The sequence below is a fragment of the Amblyomma maculatum genome, chromosome 11 (genome assembly GCF_055883805.1).
Source record: "Amblyomma maculatum isolate TAMU_Amacu chromosome 11, ASM5588380v1, whole genome shotgun sequence".
In the NCBI taxonomy this organism is placed as follows: domain Eukaryota; kingdom Metazoa; phylum Arthropoda; class Arachnida; order Ixodida; family Ixodidae; genus Amblyomma; species Amblyomma maculatum.
Genome location: NC_139354.1, coordinates 83316555 through 83336261, shown reverse-complemented (window position 1 = coordinate 83336261; position 19707 = coordinate 83316555). Strand labels below are relative to the sequence as shown.

The 19707-nt window shown below is 45.6% G+C and overlaps 1 protein-coding gene across 1 annotated transcript in view; it reads left to right on the top strand.

Annotated features, from left to right (window-relative positions):
- The first annotated feature begins 1041 nt into the window (after window positions 1-1041).
- The window catches only part of LOC146174283 (uncharacterized), a 35429-nt gene continuing 16763 nt past the window's right edge, over window positions 1042-19707 (top strand). The window contains exons 1-3 of the mRNA XM_084584062.1: window positions 1042-1151; window positions 9407-9549; window positions 9620-9705. Coding sequence (XP_084440188.1) covers window positions 1095-1151; window positions 9407-9549; window positions 9620-9705 — 286 coding nt within the window. The 5' untranslated portion in view covers window positions 1042-1094. The remainder of the gene's footprint in view (window positions 1152-9406; window positions 9550-9619; window positions 9706-19707) is intronic.

Sequence of the window (19707 nt, the reverse complement as noted above, 5' to 3'; positions counted from 1 at the left end):
CACTATCCGCAAAGTGTGACCACTAGCGTAGCAACCACAGAACATTAGCAAGGGAATAACCACAATAGATCGAAACCGAGAAAAGATCTCGCGCCAGCTTCACGCAGCAGTGCGGTGGCGCCGTGTGCGGGTAGAATGTTTCACTTTTGGCGAAATGTACAACACCAAAACACTGCAAACATCCGCAACTATACAGTCACTGCGAGAGTCCCAGAGAATGAATGAAAAACTTTATTGGAACCGAGAGAAATCTGGGCTGATTTCGCTGAACCGCTCACGGAGAGCACGCGCCGACCGAATGCCAGCTAGCCATGACACCTTCTGCCGGCTGTATCGCTATAGGCCTTTCTTTTGCACCGCTCTGCTCACGACATTAGAAAGCCATGAGGGCATTTTCACGCGCAAGGAAATGTTTCAACGATTCACCGCCTCACATAACGAAGCCTTGGCACACCGCAGATGCTAAGATTATTCGGACTGCTCTACAACCATATTTTTGGAAAGAGCATAGACAGAGAGCAAAGCCAGCCGTTTGCACATCCAGTCTTAATTACAAGCCTTGCCCATCTCCACACATCTTGCTGGCAAAATGAAAATACCTGATCCTTTGGTTGACCTAAGCTAGCTGTTAAGCTTCGCTCTACTGTTTTTGTTTTACTGCCTATTCTGTGGCGACAACCTGCCCCTTGTAATCGCTAAAATACTGCTCGTGACAGTACATTTAGCATTTAAAAGAATGCTGTAGTCGGTTTCCATTATATGTGATGTTAAGATGTGACTCTTGGAATTTCACACTGCTAGGACATTAGCCTTTTCCTTGCACATGAATGTAAATAAACCAGCTCGTTTATCTGATGACGACGACAAAAAAGATCTAGAAAAAGATCTTGAAAACGATTCAATAATAAATTTAACCTTTATTGTTTCGACGAAATCAGGCGTGATGACGCTAAATGTTTCTCCTAGCGGAAGAAAATGTGATATTTTGTGGGTATATAAAATATCAGTTCACGCAACACATTTCTTTATCAAGCGGTGGCATGGGCAAGTTTGCTTTACTGGTCGTACTTGCGGTTCATTCCGCTTCCAGTTCAATGGGGGTGACATTCTGGCAGCCGCCGAAAAACGATGTTAACGTGAGCCTAAAAGAAGTGAGCAAATAATTTACCCTTCTGCATAAACTACTTAATAGACTGCGGCATCCTGTCTCGCTTTCTAACAATGGGTAGTGCCTTGCTTGTAGAACCATATTCATTGCTCAAACATTCTTGTTCGCTGTGCTTGTCCAGCCAACTAAATATTAGGAGCTGATTCAAGAAAACAGCGTGATTCTTATTTTAATTGCAACCGAAAAAGGATAGGTCACAATTGGGTGTGTTTTGTCTTGCTCCGCGATTGTCTTTCAGATTAAGAATTAGAAGTTATCAATAAAAAGGAAATAATCTTCTCCTGAGATTCAATTTCAGACTGCTCGTGAAAATAAAGTTCCTAATCAGGACAGAAACCATTTCATGCTATACGCATTCTTGAACTCAGAGTTTACGTAAGTTAATCATATAGTTAACTGGATATCTGACAGCGTATGACGGGACAGTTTCTGACGTCCTCCGCGTGGGCGGTTTTCGCCGACCATTAAATATTTCCTTTTGATGCACTGTTGATTTGAAAAACATTTGTAGTTATATATTTCTTATGATAATCAGCGTTCCTGACTGAGCTGTTTGTACATGGTTTTTCTATACCCGATGGCGCCTCACTTTTACTAGTTTTATTCCTAAAATTCGCTGGTAACGCAATTTCTCAGCATTTTATCATTGAATGGCCGTTATTTAAAAAAGAATCTTCTCAGCGCTATGTTAATTGATGATGTTTAGCGTTGTCAGGGTGCTATGCTTGATAACTCTTAAAAGAAATTTTATTTGTAGCAAGTTGGTGTCCTTTTATTTTGACGAATAATATTTTAGGGCATAATATTATATTATAAAATTATATAGATATAGAGACATAATGTTTATATTTTATGTCTCTCAATCTCTATCTCTCTAGCTATAATATCTCTAAAGACACATTATATCTGTTTTGTTCTTTGTTGTTGTATACTTAAATTCTCAGCCCAAATTTTTCTGGGTGTTATGCTTTGACGTTACCACGGTGTAAGAATATATTTAGGTGCTGACACTGATCTCGCCGGCGCGACCAGATTGTGTTCGCCACCCAATGCTTTTCTCTTGAACGTCGATAGATGTCGCCATGTCACTGGGTCTATACGAGTTGTTGAGCATCGGCGGCAGTAATGCAAGTGTAGCGGAATCGTTCGGTACTCTAGCGTGTACGTGCGCTTTATTATGTGCGACAAAGGCTCAGAAGGAGCGAAAGTGCTGTCGACATGTAATATGTTTTGGATATTTCGTGCTTTGCTTCCAGGGACAGCATAAATATTGGGCGGGATAGCAGCGCGAACTGAATCCCGCGATCCTTCCGAAGGTATTCTCGAAATGCATTCATGGCGAATTTTTTGAAGTGGCATGCCGATAACGGATGTATGAGGAAGAAAGTTAAAAATGAAAACAATTGGTGTGGTTATTGGCAATGAATAAAAGGTATACGATGGATATCGATACAGTTAATAGTAATATAGACTAATAAAATTATCTTAAAATGACTGCAAACGCCTAATATCGACTTATAATTGCCGCAGCTGACTGAAAATAAGTAAATATTGTAGGGGTGTGTTTATTCAGATGGATATAGCCGCTCAGGAGGAACTCGCCGCGGAGCGTCAGGCGGGGCGAATCAGCGACCAACTTCTTCGTCCTCGAGCGCGCCAGCACGCGACGCATGGCAGTGGCTATGAAGACGAAGATTACCACACTACATTTCCCCCCCCCCCCGGGTTGAGAAGGAGCCATCCTGGCGACTTATGGAGCCGACGCTACTTCAGACCACATTACTTGGGGGTGCGTGGCCTATCCGCCAACCGCCGATTTGCTGCCAGCTCCATCTCTGGAGGAGTGGAGCTGGAAGAGATCGCCGACAGGACGCAACTGGCGGCCATCTGGCGCGGCAAGCAATCAAACTGAACCTCTTAAAGTCGATGAAATAAATGTTTTCCCATCCATCCATATGGAGCCGACAGAACAGACGACATCGTAGTATGGCTTGATCAGATTCACATTAAATGTTTCGCGTCCACGGCGACGCAAGTCCGCCGAGGGCGTAACAGGCTCAACTACGTAGTTGACAGGAGATATTTGTTGGAGGACTCGGTATAATATCCATAATATCGAGCAAGAAGCTTCTTTGATAGACCGGTGGTTGTGGCAGGGACCCAGAGCCATACCAGGCAGTTAGGTGCATATGTAGAAAGCTCACCGGTGTCGCGGTGGTGTTTTTGTTGCCACTGGTTTTCCGTTGTAAGCGAACGGGCGAGCTGACGGCATTCCTCTGCGTACTGGGCGGCGTCCGAGAGTGGCGTCGATTCAGAGACATCAGGGCGGTAGGGAAAGAGCCCAGCCCCGTGCAGCCCAGCCCACCCCGAAAGAGCCCAGCCTTCCGTCCAGCCCCGTGCTCCCGCCGCCCAGCCCCGTACTGCCACCCAGCCCTGTGCAGGCGCAAGTAACGGCGCCATTGACGTACGCCCAAGTTACATCCAGGCCGCTAATGCCAACCGCACCTGTTTCCTACCAGGCTGCCCCTTCCAACCATCCTTCGCCTTTGCCTGAGTCGGCGTTCCATGTCCCTATTCCAAGGGTACGCCAACGCCCTACGAACCCTTGGCGCACCGCGGACAACCGGCCAATCTGCTACTATTTCGGGCTGCCGGGCCATGTAGCCCGTCTTTGCCGCCAACGCCTTCCACCTGCTCGCCCTGACCCCTGGAACTACTTGTACGACGCCGACCAGCCCTCGCGGAGAACTCAACCAGGTTCCGACTTCGTTTCTCGAGACAATCAAACGTATACCTCTCGCCGATCATCTTCCCCTCGTCGCCGTTCACCATCCCCGCTTCCCCGACGTTCTACCGGCGCTGTTGAGGGAAACTAGCAGTCGCAGTTCCCGGGGCGAGAACTGCGCTTGGTTCGAACTCTTGAAGTCCTCCGTCTTCTCCCGCTAACGTAATACAAGTGTTCGTCGACGGTGTCGCAATACTCGCTCTTGTTGACACAGGCGCTGCCGTATCCGTCATCAGTGAATCTCTGTGCCGTCGTCTTCGCAAGGTGAACACCGCACTGCCCGACTTTTCGCTTCGCACCGCTTCATCGCAGCGCATTCATCCCTCAGCAGCGTGCACGGCCCGTGTTCTCATCGAAGAGATCTTATGCACCATCGAGTTTATTGTGCTGGCTCACTGCTCACATGACATCATCCTGGGCTACGATTTCCTTTCCACTCATCGTGCCGTTATTGACTGCGCCCGCGCGGAAGTTGCCTTTTTTCCTGTGTGTGATACTGTCTTGTGTGACGTCCCTACCCGGTCTGCAAAACTCCTTGACGCCAATGACACAGACATTCCTCCATTTTCTGCTGCCCTCGTTCCACTCTAATGTGAAAGCGTTACTACTTCCACTGTCTTCTTCACACCTTCCGACGCCGCTTCACGCCATTCCTGCCTCCTGCTTCCAATTGCTGTTCTCAAGTTCGAACAAGGTCTTAGAGCAATGTATGTATCGAATCCATTTTCGTGCCCATCCGTCCTGCTACGCGGTGGGTGTCTCGGTCGTATTGAAGAACTTGATCCCGCGCGTGTAAATACTCTTCCTGCCACACCTACTTCTATAGACGTTAATGTTCTCAGCTCTTGCGATATAGCGACCAACTTCTTCGTCCTCGAGCGCGCCAGCACGCGATGCATGGCAGTGGCTATGAAGATGAAGATTACCACACTACAATATGTTTATAAGTGGTAATGACTAGACATTACTCGCATTACTACGGAATGACCAGTATGTCAAACGACGACTTGTAATAGCGGCACGTTACTGGAAGTTTAAAAAATGAGACGCAAATGAAAGATGAAGGGCAGGATTTTTCTGTTCTCCTCTTAAGAGATGTCTAAGAGGCCATCTAATCTTTTGCATTCGTCCGCACAATCGCTAATGCATACGTTCGCTATACTGCCTCTTAAACATAAAATGTGGTCCTCAATGCGCCTGTTCCGACAGTTGGTTCAAAGAGCATAAATGTGTATTCAATAATTGATTGAGTGGTGTAATGCTGTAATGCTTTCAGATGATGTCCGCAGTATAGAAAATGCGGTTAACTTCTGTCACTTAGTGTCTACTAATATGCAGAGAAAGATCAACGGCGTTTTCGCATTTCACGTATATCAGAAAAACTGCTCACGCAACCACGAACAGAACACGCTTCCACTGCAATATTCGCAAGTTCTGGGACCAAAGAAAAATAACGCTTGCATTTGCGAGGTGCTAGTGGCTAGGGCAGGGCACACTAAGCTACGCGAAACGAAAAACGTTGCCTAATTTCAAAGCCTTTCCTCTTGCCACGCTCATCGTTTACGAGGACGCCGACGACGCTAAGCTGTTTTCTGCCTAAACGAAACCCCGGTGTGCAGGTCGGAGGTCAGATTCACCGCTTTTAGCTGGAATTACGGATAGAATTTAAAATTTTTTTCATTTTAAAGCAACTTGTTAACCTCAATAACTTTTGGGACATGAAATAATTCATCCAGTGTTCTCAAGTACGGAAAATTATATATACGGCTGCATAGTGTTGGAAACGTTAGCGACAGTCCTCTGCATTTCATACCACTATGTTTTTTGGCACTAAAATGCACAGTCGGCGCAAACTTGTAGTAGATCGCCGATCAAAATTAGCTGATTCACTGCCATGAGAAGCCACACCTCCCTGGTTTATGCAGATTCTTCTCATAAACGTAATCTCATTCGTATAGAAACCGGGGCCCCAGAGCACCATAGGAGCTTCAAATATTCCATTCGCTGTCCTCGTGACCTCCATATTTTTAAGCTCGAGGATAGCTTAGAGATCAGGAAGCTTGAGTGCTGAGCCGGTGAACACGAGTTTAGTACCGGCTGGCGCTACCGCGAAGCAACTCAAACGCTGCCCGTGTGCAGTGCGGTATGCCATTTAACTGAAATTGGACTCCTCCATTGCGGTGTTTAGTCAATATACAAGTGCCGCTTCGCTACTTAAAACACCAAATTTATACCTTGTTTTGTTCAACCGCGGACCGAATAGCCGTTCTTGGAAATAATTTTTATATGTAGCCTTCTTTTTATAATATTCATATTTGTGGTATATGTTTAGCTTATAATATAATATTTTATACATTTTAATGCAGTAGCCCTATTAATGCTGAGCACTGCTCGCAGGGCACTATGAGAGTGGCGGGTGCAGGTCGCTTGCTTGACTACTTAGCGCAGGTTTCTGCAGATTCTCGTTTTCAACAAGGCTTCCTCTAACTTCTCTATTTTGTCAGATATTTCGGACACATAAAAAACACTGTTCATAGCACTCACCAACAGGAGCGCGATTTTTTCTTGGGTATATTTAGGAGTTAATTGAAATTGATATCGGCGTAGAATAATTTTGATAAAATATGCTCTCGAAAGTGTTTCACGCAGACGACGGAACTTTAAAAAGTGACACGTGCTCCGGAAAACTCAGATAGCCCGATGTGTAGTAAGGTACAAGACACCTCTTACCCATAATAACCTTTTGTTGACTTGTGGACACGACTGGACTTCTAGGGTGTGCGACAGAAACATCCAACACACTACAGCCACCGAATGTATGGACTGTGATGACCAACCAAGGCGTCAGCCCAGTCCACCACGTGAGCTTGCATAACGCTCAGTGGGACTGGTACCAAACCGCGACCGAAAAAGCTAGTTGCACCAGACTTCGTTCATGAACGGTGCCTGCCAAAACCTAAGGCTGCCTAAGAGCATTTATCCTTGTATTTCCTTTATGGGGCATAGTAGGTGATGCACAGGGAAAAAAACATTTCGGTCAGGATTCAGCCTGTCAGATGAATTCAGTTTGCGCTCTTGCAGAGCAACTCGTTATGATTTGGTTTGTGTACAAGAGTAATAATAATAATAATTGGTTCACAGGAACGGAAATTTAGGCGCAGTATCTGTCACCCTTGCTATGTGGACACCTGAACATCACCGTAAGGGAAGGGAGGAAGGTGGCAGTGAAAGTTGAAGGAGAGAAAAGGGGTTGTAGAGGAGGGCTACGGAATAATTTCAACCACCTGGGGATTTTTAACGTGCGCTGACATCGCACAGCACATGGACGCCAATTCGTTTCGCCTCCATCGAAACTCAGCCTCCGTGGTCAGGTTCGAACCCGAGAACTCCAGCACAGTAGTCCGGCGTCTTACCACTGTTCCACCCCGGCGGGGCGTAAAAGAATTTTACAGAATGCGGATTCAGTGAAATATTCTAGAGAGAGAGCGAATATTTGAAGAAAATAAGTGACTAGTACTGAATTCTTTTTTAATTGTTTTGTCACACTTTTCTCGTCAAAGACGAGTTTTCATAACTTGTTTCAAGTTAAGGTAAACGTTGTGAATAAAGTTACGCCGGAATGTTTTATAGTGCGTACTCTATTTTGTTTCAGTAGTTTACCATCACATATTTTAAAATACAGAGTGACACTTATAATTATATCATGCTCACTACAACAGAGTACCGAGAATATGCGATGCCGCAGCTTTTTTACTTTTTGTGTGATGCAAAACGCGACCAGCTTTATCTATATTGATAAAAAGTACTCAAAACATTTTCTCTAGTCCATGATTGAAGTGATATGCACGCATTTCATGGTTTTTGTTGAACGCGTTTCTTGAATGCTCTTCTCTGGCTTTACATCGAGCCTGGGCGAGAGCAGTGATAATATAATTGAAGAATTCCTGCCGTAGCTACCACCCAACACCCTCAAAGATTTAATTTGATACACTAAAGCCGGTAGGGTGTTTTCAATGGCCTAGTCACTAGAAACGTTTAGCATACCAACTACCGGGCTAGTGTTAACACTGCCGTATTACCAGCAGTCTGCCCAACTCCAGTGCTCATACGCTGGTAGGTGCAGATGTGGCAGCGATGCTAAAGATGCGCGTATTTGACCGGTGCCTGGCGCCATCTGCTGCCTTGACGGCAATCTGCCATGCATGTGGACCTATGAGAGCCAGGTCATCCTCATGAATAAATGTTTATGAATGAATGGATATGAGAGCGTGCGACACCGTTGGTGGGAGGGCTCGTGCTTCTGCAGTAATGATAACGCTAGCATGGCACGCTAATGGGGTCTAATATCACTTGATAACTAGTGGAGATGCTGAGTTTGCGACGTCTTCGACGCATTATATTTTTGGGAGCCGACGAGCTGCCTGATACGGCACCAAGAATAGAACACTAGAAACCTTTGAAGGTATTTAAACCAACAACGAAATGCAAAGCAGACACGTGTTAAAAAGTTCCGAAGTGATTATAAACCTGTGCCTGACCCCTTTTCAGCTCAGACTCTATATAAAAAGCCGCAACACTAACAATGTCAGTAGCACATAGATGTTGTAGGGTTTGGTAATTTAAGCATATGCATGCTAATGACGCTTTTTCATTCGTCGAAGAAGCACGGGGCGAATATCGCTTACCATTTCACTGGTAAGATATTTCTAGTTTATTTTTGCTTGCTATTACAGCAATACTTTCTTTTATTTGTAGCACGAACTTGCAAATGAGCCAGATGTTGAGTCTCTTGGCCTTTTCTTTACAACTTTCGGCAAACGAATCTATTCAGAATTACAAGATAGGGACTGCAACCGGGCGTTAAGTGGATTTTTCTCTCGCTTCCTTCAGTTTGTAGGTGTATCTGCTACTCGTGAGCCCTTCAGTGCGCATAATAATTGTCTTCTGAGTCTACTGTACCCGAGGGTCTAGTGGAAGAAAGCTAAGAGGATTTCCCACAAACAAATTACACTCGCCATGTTCAGTAAAAATATAGAACGATTATGTTAAAATAGACGACTCTGTGCATTTTGTCGTGATTGAGGCGATCATTTCCTAGAGCTGTAAGGATTCTATATCAAAGTACTGAATCATTCTTTTCCTTCAGCTTTACAAATTCTCACTACCTTCGATGCAGCGCAACGAGTCGAACCTGCTTTCGTTTTCGAGTACGTCATACATGATAAGCGCACCTCCATTTCTCTACAACAAATTGTTTTCCCTCCACACAGGATGAGAAATATTGTACACTTCTGCAGAACGTGATCCCGATTTTACCGACCAACGGTTATATATTTACCTTTGTTTCTATAACCCATCTGCCAAATATAACATACAAATATTCTCTAAGTTGTTGAAATGCGCTTTTTGATCTTTCAACTCTTTTTATTTCACACTGCTTACTTCATTTGCAGTTCTTTAACACAACACTTAATATTCGGACAATATATGCGATGTCCGAGAAAAGGAACAATTTGTGCAAGACGGACATACCAAGACTTGTAAACGACAAAGAAGCTTGGTTTTTTCGGCAATATACAGCAGTGTCAAACACTGGGTGAGATGCGTCTATTCACACAAACCTGATTTTTTTGCGTGTACTTGACTGAACTCGCTTTCCTTTCCAGCATAAAAAAGCAGGAACTACTACACGGCACATTTCAAGACTTGAAAAATAAAAGAGGCCGAAGTATCATGGTTCTATCTACCAAAGGTAATGCATGCTTCGCGATTTCTTCATATCTAATCAGCCTGAGCGGGTTTTCATTATGTATACATCATGGCCATTACTCACATATCATTTACCTATATAATAAGATGACACATAATTTAGCTCACAAAAATATTAGTCCCCTTAGGCGTAATCTTTGTCCGTACTAAGTAATCCATGTATGCTGTTAACACTGCCCACTTCCTTAGACGTTGGGAAGACATTTATCGGATATCAATAGGAATAAATACCAGCCTTGAAACCACCACTGTTAATATATAATGTTTTATTTTACTAACAAGCATAGTGCTTCCAAGCTCCGCACCAATGCATATTTACAACACGTAAAGATTTAATAACACGCAAATGATGGCAGGTTTTAAAGTAGTTAGACGAAGCAGCACGTGCGGAAGCTATTGTCAGCAGGCAAAGTTTAATGAGGCGACGTCGTGCCCAGTACAACATTCGACGCAATCGGCTTTGCGACTATTGTCGGTCATCTTGCAACAAACCATGCAAAAGGCCTAATTTGTGACTGAATTCTACAACGTACCTCACTGCGCTGCCAGTTTATTCTTGACTTTTTGACATGTTCTGTACATTTGGCTGCTCAATCTTAGAAAATCCACATGATAGGCCGAAACGCAAAAGACAGCTTAAGAAGCATGATCAATACGTTTGCAAAAGTATGTATAATAACATGAAGTTCGAATCAAAATGGCTCTCCCTTTAAGTGATTTTCTCTGGACTGCCTTGCGTCTAGCTTGCTGCTCCGTAATAGCCTTGAATTCAACACATTGACCGCATGAGTTTGTTGTGCTTATAGTTGTTACAAAGATTACGCATTGAGGATCTTGTTCCATGTAAATACATACCATTTTGCAGAAACGCCAGATAGCTACGACGTACTTTACTGGATTTCTATGAGGAATGTCCGAGTTCGAATCTGCTGTATGCCGAGTGTTTTCTTTCCTTGACTAGCGCTCCTGCACGTCAGCAACCACTCTTGCTACAGCAACTTATGTGATCCGCATGACCTTTAACCATTTTTGTCCTCAAGATAAAAAAGCTGGATGGAACAGTGCTTTCGCAATAATACTGCGCATTAAAAGCCGTGAGCATGGACAGGAAAAGTATTACGGCAACAAGTCTAGTTAACTATGCAATGGCCGGCATTGTCGTGCACTGTTTGTAAGCAATTCTGCAACACATTGATTGTTATGTTGGGATATATCTATAATAATTACCACCCCTCAGGTTATAAAGAGCATATATAAGCTTGAAACAAATTTGTAACCCGCACTATCCTGTCCTGAGGCTACATTGCTCGACTTAACCAGTTCTGTGCTAAGTCATTACTTAAGCTCTATGTTTAGCTACCTCTTTAAACGCACCTAACTGTCGTGATAAGCATGTACGTGCTAAAAGGGAGGATTCTTAGTCATCTAGTCATAGACGCACTGCCGCCGAGTAGTTGGAGGTGCAAGTTCAAATTGAGCTCAGCTGACCATGCTGTAAGTTTATGCTGACGGCACCATCAGGAAACGTCGTGGCCACGCAGTGCTGGCATGTTGAGTGCAGCGGAAATTTCAGCCTGAGCATCTGATATCTCCTTCCGTACATCTCCAGCCTGTCCTTGTGTTGCATGTGCCCTTAGAAAAATGAAATTTTTACGGAAATGTCTTCAGCTTGACAACTGTGTGACCATCTACACTTAGCTGTCCACAAAAAAGTTGAGATGTTTGCCAATTCACTTTTGCGCTGCGAAAGCAGCTTAGAGAGAGTTCAGCCATACGCCTTTGATGAGCACGTCCGTTTAAGTTGTCCACCAATAAGCGAATTTGCGCTCTCTCAGTTTTGCATTGCAAAACCTGCGTGGAGGGATGGGACCTGATGAAGTATGTGCTACAATCTAGGTGACGCGCAACTTGCATGCAACAAGGTGCGGTCCCTGAAACTTTGTTTAACATTTTTATGACCTTATGTTACCTTCCGTCCTGTTCTATGCTTCAGCGCCGTGTTCTCGCCGCCATTTAACTGGTATCGGCCGATAAAGCACTTAATTCCTGAATGTAAGGCTTTAACTAATGCGCCGCTCCTTGTATCATTAACCTGTCGTCATCTTCTCGATGCTCTGCATATCCTTATATATCATATTATTCCTACATAGCAATGCACACAACAGTTTGATAGTATACGAAAGACGCAGATAACGAATCGCAAAGATCAGGGACTGCGTCGAAAGTGCTGGCAGTACTGGAGGCAAAAAAATATTGAAATACATGGTGTTGCAGAAATGCATCATCATGTGTAGCAGCAGGCTCTGGTACATATTAGCAGCACGCTTGTCCTCCTGACTCCAGCTGCATGAAAAACACTCGCTAGAAGCTCTGCGCAAAAAACAAACAGATATGAGGCTGACAAAGAAACAAGCCTTCCAAACTGAAACCATTTGTATCACTGAAAGCTTCCCAAAAGCGTAAATAGAACTGTTTGGCGGAGGAGAAAGCTCGGCAGTGGACTCCGCTACAATTTTATAACGAGAATTTGAACAACCTTAGCACGGCGACTAGCCTTGTAAAACTGTTTTAGATGGCTTCATTAAAATCTTTCTATGATTTGGACAATTACGGTTGCAATTACTGAGCTGATAAAAAGACAAAAAAAGGAAAAAATGTATTTAGTATCCTGAGGTTGGAACAGCAAACATAATATGGACTGGAATACGCTAGGCCTGTTAACATGGATGGAATTCTCACCACAGGGATTATTCTAGATGTGAGCAGAGTAAGTAATTAGCATATGCTTATTGGATACTGCAAAATTACTCTATGAAGAGAAATTCGAAACAGGGGAGGAGTAGATATATCTATTAGGATCTATTTGAGAATATCAATGTACCGTTTATTTATGAAAATTTATTGTTTTCACACAAAGACAAACACTTGTTGACTACACTATATGTGCGATATGCAGACCGCCAAACATGAGCACAAATGTATTTTTAGAAGCACTAATGCTGTATTAAACAGGTGCACTGAGAATCCGCAACTGATAATAATCGGGGGCTTTATTGTTAATATAACGAGAGTATTGTGGACAGCTGGGACTGGATACCTTAATTATTAGCATAATGTTAACTTCTAAGGGTACAAATTGAAGACAAAACTGTGCAATATTTGAGATCAAAGATTCCACTAAGAAAATAACACTAACCAAGGGGTGTATGTAGGATAAAACAAGCAAGTCTTACTGTGTGTTTCGTACAAAAATAATGCGTACTGTGTCACAACAGTAAAGGAAAAGAGTATTTACAGCTACAAAGTTTCAAGTATATTAGCAACACTCGTTAGAAAGCGATTTTAGCTTCCTCCCAAATAAGTTTATATGCCAAAATTATGCATTCATGACGACATAAGTAATTCCTATTGAATTCGAAAGAAAAAAACAAATGAGGACTATATGAAAAGGATTACTTGTAATATTAATGACCCAGGATTTCAAAAGACACAAAAATAGCAAAATTGTAGAAACGTACACAGCAAACAAAAACGTAGAGCGCAATTCAGAACTTTACGAAACAGAGTGGTTGCAAAGTTACGGCAGGAAAGTAGTGTCACGTGGAGGCGACGAGGCCGTAGGCATCAAAAAAGAAGACGCGTATTTTCACTGAAATCTACTCTTTGTTGGGCCGACTAAAAAACTCGGCGATGGCGATAGCAACAAACGTGCTCTCTGGTCGTCGAACTAAGAATGCACGTCGTATCCGTCAACGCTCAATTTAGAGGCGGGGAAAAAACGTTTAGCTAAAACCGAAAACGGTGACTAGCACAACCTGGAATACTGCAGACACACAAGTGAGTGGCCGGAATCTTCGAGACAGGTATGTGCGAGAAACTTCTTTTTGATGCGAAATTCTTCACGACGATTTGGGACGACTTCTTTGTGTAAGGCGAAGGACGATATATGACGCCTGAGCACAGCAGCAGGAAAAGCGCTCTTCACTTCCAAGTAATCAGCTAGGTCTTTAACGTTCTAGCTTTGCTACTGCGCAAACCTGTTGGCTCTTACCCATCCCAAGAATTCGTCTTCTTACGGCGGCGCGTCTAGGGTGGCTCGTGACATGCAGTCTGCATTGGAATGCTTGCGGCAGGATTTATAGACGACTGTGATGTCGAATTGTTGAAGACTTAGGCTCCATCACGCAAAGCGGCTATCCGTTATGACGTCGCTGGGTGGCGGTATTAGTTTGAAGTCTGGGCGCGTGAATGCCGTGGACGTCTTCAAAAGGAGCGTCGGCGTAAAACCGGAACCATCGTCACTCGCTGTCAGCGGCGGAGAATCTTTGCGGTTTCACTGTGAAGCAACCTCACCTCCAAAGGTTGCTATCTTTAGGTTCCTCTACAGGCGCTAGAGGACTTTCCTCGCATACTGTCATCATATTTGCGGCCTGGCGACGCAAAGCGGGCCCTGTACGGTGATGGATACCTGAACCGACGGCTTGATGCCACAAACACTTCGCTGCAAAGAGAGTTCTCTATTTCTTGTAGTCGTTTACTGGGGCAGGCCTTGTGGCCTCGAGTGCGAAACTTCGGAGGCAGATTGGTCGGTACGGGCAGGGGCGAAAGGTGTGGCCGGCCTCATCACAATGGAAGCTATGTGGTCTGTTTTCTAGACGTCCTCTAGGCGGTGCATTTCCTAGGGCTTTGATGTTGTAGCAGGCTTGGCAAGAGGGGGTCAAGGGGTGGCTTTCGGGAAGAGGGCGGTAGCGGCGAGGGCTTGGAAGGTCACGTCGGGCGTAGGACGACGTAAAGCAGCAGTATACTTCATCGGTGTCGCTACCTGCGCTGGAGCCGTCTGAACCATCGCCTGAGGAACGTCCAGCGCCTGGTGGACTTCTTCACGAACGACGTTCACGAGCGTTGCCGTCTGTGATTATTGGCATGATGGCAGCAATCGGCGGAGCTCCCCCCGAACGATATTTCGGATGAGGCCCAGAATGCTGTCTCCCCTCGCAGACGCGCTGCGGTAGTGACTTGCGCAGGCCGGTTCTAGTGGTATATCATAGTGGCGCATCCGGGTGTCCATCGTCTTATCGATGGTGGACGCTTCGCTTTTAAATTCGGTCATGGTTTTTGGCGGATGCGTGACAAGTCCTTCAAAAAGTGACTCTTTAGCGCCTTTCATCACAAATTCACTTTCTCCCCTTCGGTCCTCTTAGGGTCGGCGTGGCGAAAGCAGCGCTTCGTCTCCTCAGCATAAGCCAGCACAGGATCATTTGGGAGTTGAAGTCTTGATTGAAGTATGGCCTGGGCTATTTCCTTTAGGACAACACTTGCAAAGGCCTTAAAAACACCGTCTTGAACTTCTCCCAATCTTGCAGTGAGGTCTCATGATTTTCGACCACGATTCAGGTAGATCCTTCAAGAGAGCAAACTTGCCTCACCTGTGCTTTGTCGTTCCAGGCGTTCAGCGTTGCCACGCGTTCGAGCAAGTCAAGTCAGTCTTCTACATCCTCATCCGGTCGCCTTTCAAAGCAGGGTATCTCGGGTTTGGATGAAAACAATGAATCCTTGATTATCGATGGCCGCCATTTTCAGGGGTATGTCACGATGTCGGGGTACAGCAATTCTATCAGATGTTACGTGGTGGGGACAAACCGTAGACGTCAAACGAGGACAGAGGCGTGATAGCACTGAAATAATTTTCTTTATTGGGCTGACTTGCCACCGCAAAAGAACTAAGAACTAAGCAACTTGCCGGTGGCGACAGCAACAAACGTACTGAGTATGACGGATGCGGCGAACTGAGTATGTTCGCCGCATCCGTCAACGCGAAGGCGAAGAAACGCGCAGAGAGGCGAAGAAGGTGATGAAGAAACATCTAGATAAAGCCGCAAACGGTGGCTATCACTACCTGAAACATTTGAGTAACACACGCAAGTGATCGGAAACTTCGAGACTCATCTCTGCGCATCTTTTGCCACAATAAAATCGGACAAAGCGATTACGAGCATGAATCAACAAAGAATAGAGAGTAGATCCTCGTGCAGAATCAGAGTGATAAGGCTGCATGCCAGCGGCTGTCGAAAAAAGAGCTAAAGTTTTTAATGCTTCTCGGCAATAGGGAACACATTATGAGCACATTTGCGGAGAGCTAAAATAACGGGAAGAAAACTTCGACTACGGGGAACCAGATGAGGGGCGCAACAAAATGAGCCGCCGTCGATGACACTGTAACAACAAATTTTTCAGAAGAAGACATCCAAGACCTCTTTTGTATGTAACTTTATGAAACACCTATCGCTGAACGGGGAAGCTGAGAGCAACCCATTGCCAATAATATTTATATCTAGTACCGAAACTCGAATAGTCTTTTTTTCCTTTCTACATGCCATCGTCATCGTCCCGCTGCACCGGCTCCGGCATGAGCCTGGGTTCGTCATCGGATTAAAATGCTAGACAAGGTATCGCTTGCATAGCAGTAATGACCTTGTCGTCTTGACCTAGCCTTCTTTCACAAGTGGTGGATGTGAAATTCGATCCCCTTGCTGCCTTGGGCCCTGCCTCTCGCTGGAGCTACGTCCAGTCGTCGTTTGGCTACTGCCACCACTGTCATGTCAACCGAGAGTAGTCCCGACCCGGCCGCACTCTCTACCTCGGCTACACCGAAGCCTGCGACTGTGCCCACATGGAAGTGCGACTCGCCGCTGTTCGCTGGTCGTTGCAATGAAAATATGGATGATTGGCTCGACACCTATGACGCAGCAGTGCCTACAACCGGTGGGGCGTGCTTCAAAATTCCTCAATGTTTCTTTCTACTTCATCGACGTCGCCAGAAAGTCGTTCACTAATCGCGAACACCACACTAGTAACTGGACCACCTTCAAATAGCACATCCGACAATACTTCGCTGACCCGGCAGTTCGAGCTGAGATCGCGAAAAACAAGCTCGCTTCCCGCCTTCAAGGTCCCGATAAGTCATATGCGTCTTACAGGGAGCCCGTACTTGCACAATGCAATCGCGAAATAGTCCCACCATGACGGCGTCTGAACGAGTACAATCGCGAAATAGTCCCACCATGACGGCGTCTGAACGAGTACACCACGTCATAAAAAGGATCAAATCTGTGGCTTATCACAACCTAGTCGCCCAGAATTCTTCAAGTATGATTCCATTATTACAACCTGCTAACGCCTATATCAGCTGCAGTCTTTCCGACTACAGTACAGCTTCGCAACTGGTCCGACCTCTGCTGCCCTTGATCTGCGGGCAATGATTTGAGCAATCATCCGCGAGGAGCTCAAAGCCCTCAATCCTTTCTGTCGACATGGGTGCGATCATTCTCCCGCACCTTTTAATGACACCGTTCTCCGCAACATCAATAAAGAAGAGTAAGCAACCATTACCCACCCTACGGCATCCGAACCTCCTGAACCCGTCCATCGCCGACCTATGTGCACGTCGCTGCATACCCCCCTCCTTAGGTTCCACAGCCCCGACCGGCACCAACCTACAATCACGTCAATTCAATGGCGATGGCTAAACCTGCACCACCTTATTACGCATCTTGGCTCCCCTCGCGACCAGTCTGCTATTACTGTGGCTTTAGAGGACATATACCTCGCTTCTGTCGTTGCCGTCTTCAGAACGAACGCCGTGGGTACGACACCTTCGAAACAGACATGCCTTCAACTTCACATTACCAACGCCCGTTTATACCAAGCCCACCTCAAGGATGCTCCCCACCTGCAGTGGCATCATCTGAGCCTCGTAGGAGCCATGTATCCCGACGACGGTCCCCATCCCTACACCGCTGCTGTTTCCCCTCTCCGACCCGCAACAACTCTCACTGTTCACTGTCCGCCATCCCTAAAACTAAATGTTGCAGTTCCCGGAGGTCAAACTGTACTCTGCGATCTTGCTAAAAGTCCTCCTGGTTGCCCGTATAATGTGATATCTGTTTTTGCTGAAGGAGTACTGGCCGATGCTTTGATTGATACAGGGGCTGCAATTTCTGTCATTCACGCTGATTTGTGCCACCGTTTGCGAAAAGTGACGACACCATATAATGGGCCTGAACTCCGTGCAGCCAGTGACGTCCCTTTGCGCCCTTCAGCGAAGTGCACCGTATGAGTTGTTATCGACGGCGTCCGCAATCATGTGCAGTTTGCTGTGCTCTCACCTTGTACGCATCTGATGAATTTGAAGGGGATGTTTTGTCAACCGCTTCGGCGTTAATTTCTTGTGGCGACCGTGTTATTTATAAGACAGAGAGCGATTTTTTATCTCACTTTTCGGAACATCATCCCCTCGTTGCCGCCGCTGATACTGTTTTGCTTTCTCAGTGCGAAAACCTACACACTGTTGTTTCTGACCACATCACTGACGGAGATGTACTCATCGCACCATATTATCATCATCTTGCACGCGGCATCGTCTTCCCGTTTAGTCATGCCCGGTTCCGCAACGGCTCAGCGACAGCAGCAGCCCCTAACACTTCACGTCAATCTCTGGTGCTCTCAAACGAAACTTCTGTCCTTTGCATGGTGGATTTTCAACCCTTGTCCCTTATGCTGCTCATCGCCCCTCTGCCTCAGCAACGTGTTTCGTCAGACGTCTCTCTTTCTGTTCTCAAAAAGACTATTATTCCTATCCTCATGCCGAAACACCGCCAAGAACTGCTGACATTGCTTCGACTCAACCAAGCCATTTTTGATGTCACTTCCCCACCACTGGGACAGACTACCGTTGTGCACCCTCGAATAATTATTGAAGGTAACTCTACCGTTCGCCGAAGGCCTTATCGGGTTTCCCCCTATGAACGAAAACTAAGCGAAGGCAATGTAAATGACATGCTCCATCGCAATATTATTCGTCCTTCAACAAGCCCATGGTCCTCCCCAGTAGTTCTAGTTAAAAAAAGGACGGCTCGTACGCTTTTGTGTTGATTACTACGCCCTCAACAAAATTACCCGCAAAGATGTATACCCGATGCCGCGAATAGGTGAGGCCCTTGACTCTCTCCAAGGCGCCGAATATTTCTCGACCTTGGCCCTCCACTCAGGTTATTGGCCAACACCTATGCACGAGGACGACAAAGAAAAAACCACTTTCGTAACTCCCGATGGCCTTTACGAATTTAACCTTATGCCTTTTGGACTTTGTAACGAACCGCGACTTTTGAAATAATGATCGATACTGCACTTCGTGACCTAAAACGGAGAACCTGTTTATGTTACCTGCACGACATTGTTATCGTTGTCTCTCGCTTCAGCGGGCCTTCCGCTCAACACCAAGAAGTGCCACTTTGTAACGAAGGAAATTAAAATACTGGGAAATCTGGTCAGCCATGACGGCATTCGTCCAGACCACGAAAAAATGATCGTGGTCTTGAACTTTATTCGTCCACAACGAACTGCAGGTTATGCGCAGTTTCCTCGTCCTGCCGTCTTATATCGGAGTTTTATAAGGACTTTTGCAACTATTGCTGCAACATTTGATGAACTACGTAAAGCACGCAGTCCCTTTGTGTGGTCTGAAAAGTGCGAAACTGCTTTTAACGACCTAACGCATGCCCTCACGTCAGACCCTGTCCTTGGCCACTTCAGTGACAGCGTTCCGACTATCCTGCACACCGATGCCAGTGGTCAGTCTTTACGCTGCATTTCTGCAGCGCGATTCAACTTCGCGTGGGAATATGATGGCCTTCTTCAGTCGGAGTATCACTCCATCTGAGAAAAACTACATCATTACCGAGCAGGAGTGTCATGCTGTTGTCTGCGCTGTCCAAAAAATTCGCCCACCAATACGTTCGCATTTCACAGTTGTGACCGATCACCATGCTCTTTTCTTGTGCTTTCGCTCACAAATTTGACAGGCCGACTTGGCCGTTCGATTCTATGCCTGCAAAATACCATTTCGACGCCACTTATAAATCGGGTCGCCAGCACCAAGACGCCGACGGTCTTTCCCACTGCCATCTTTCGGAATCAGCTTCCAGTT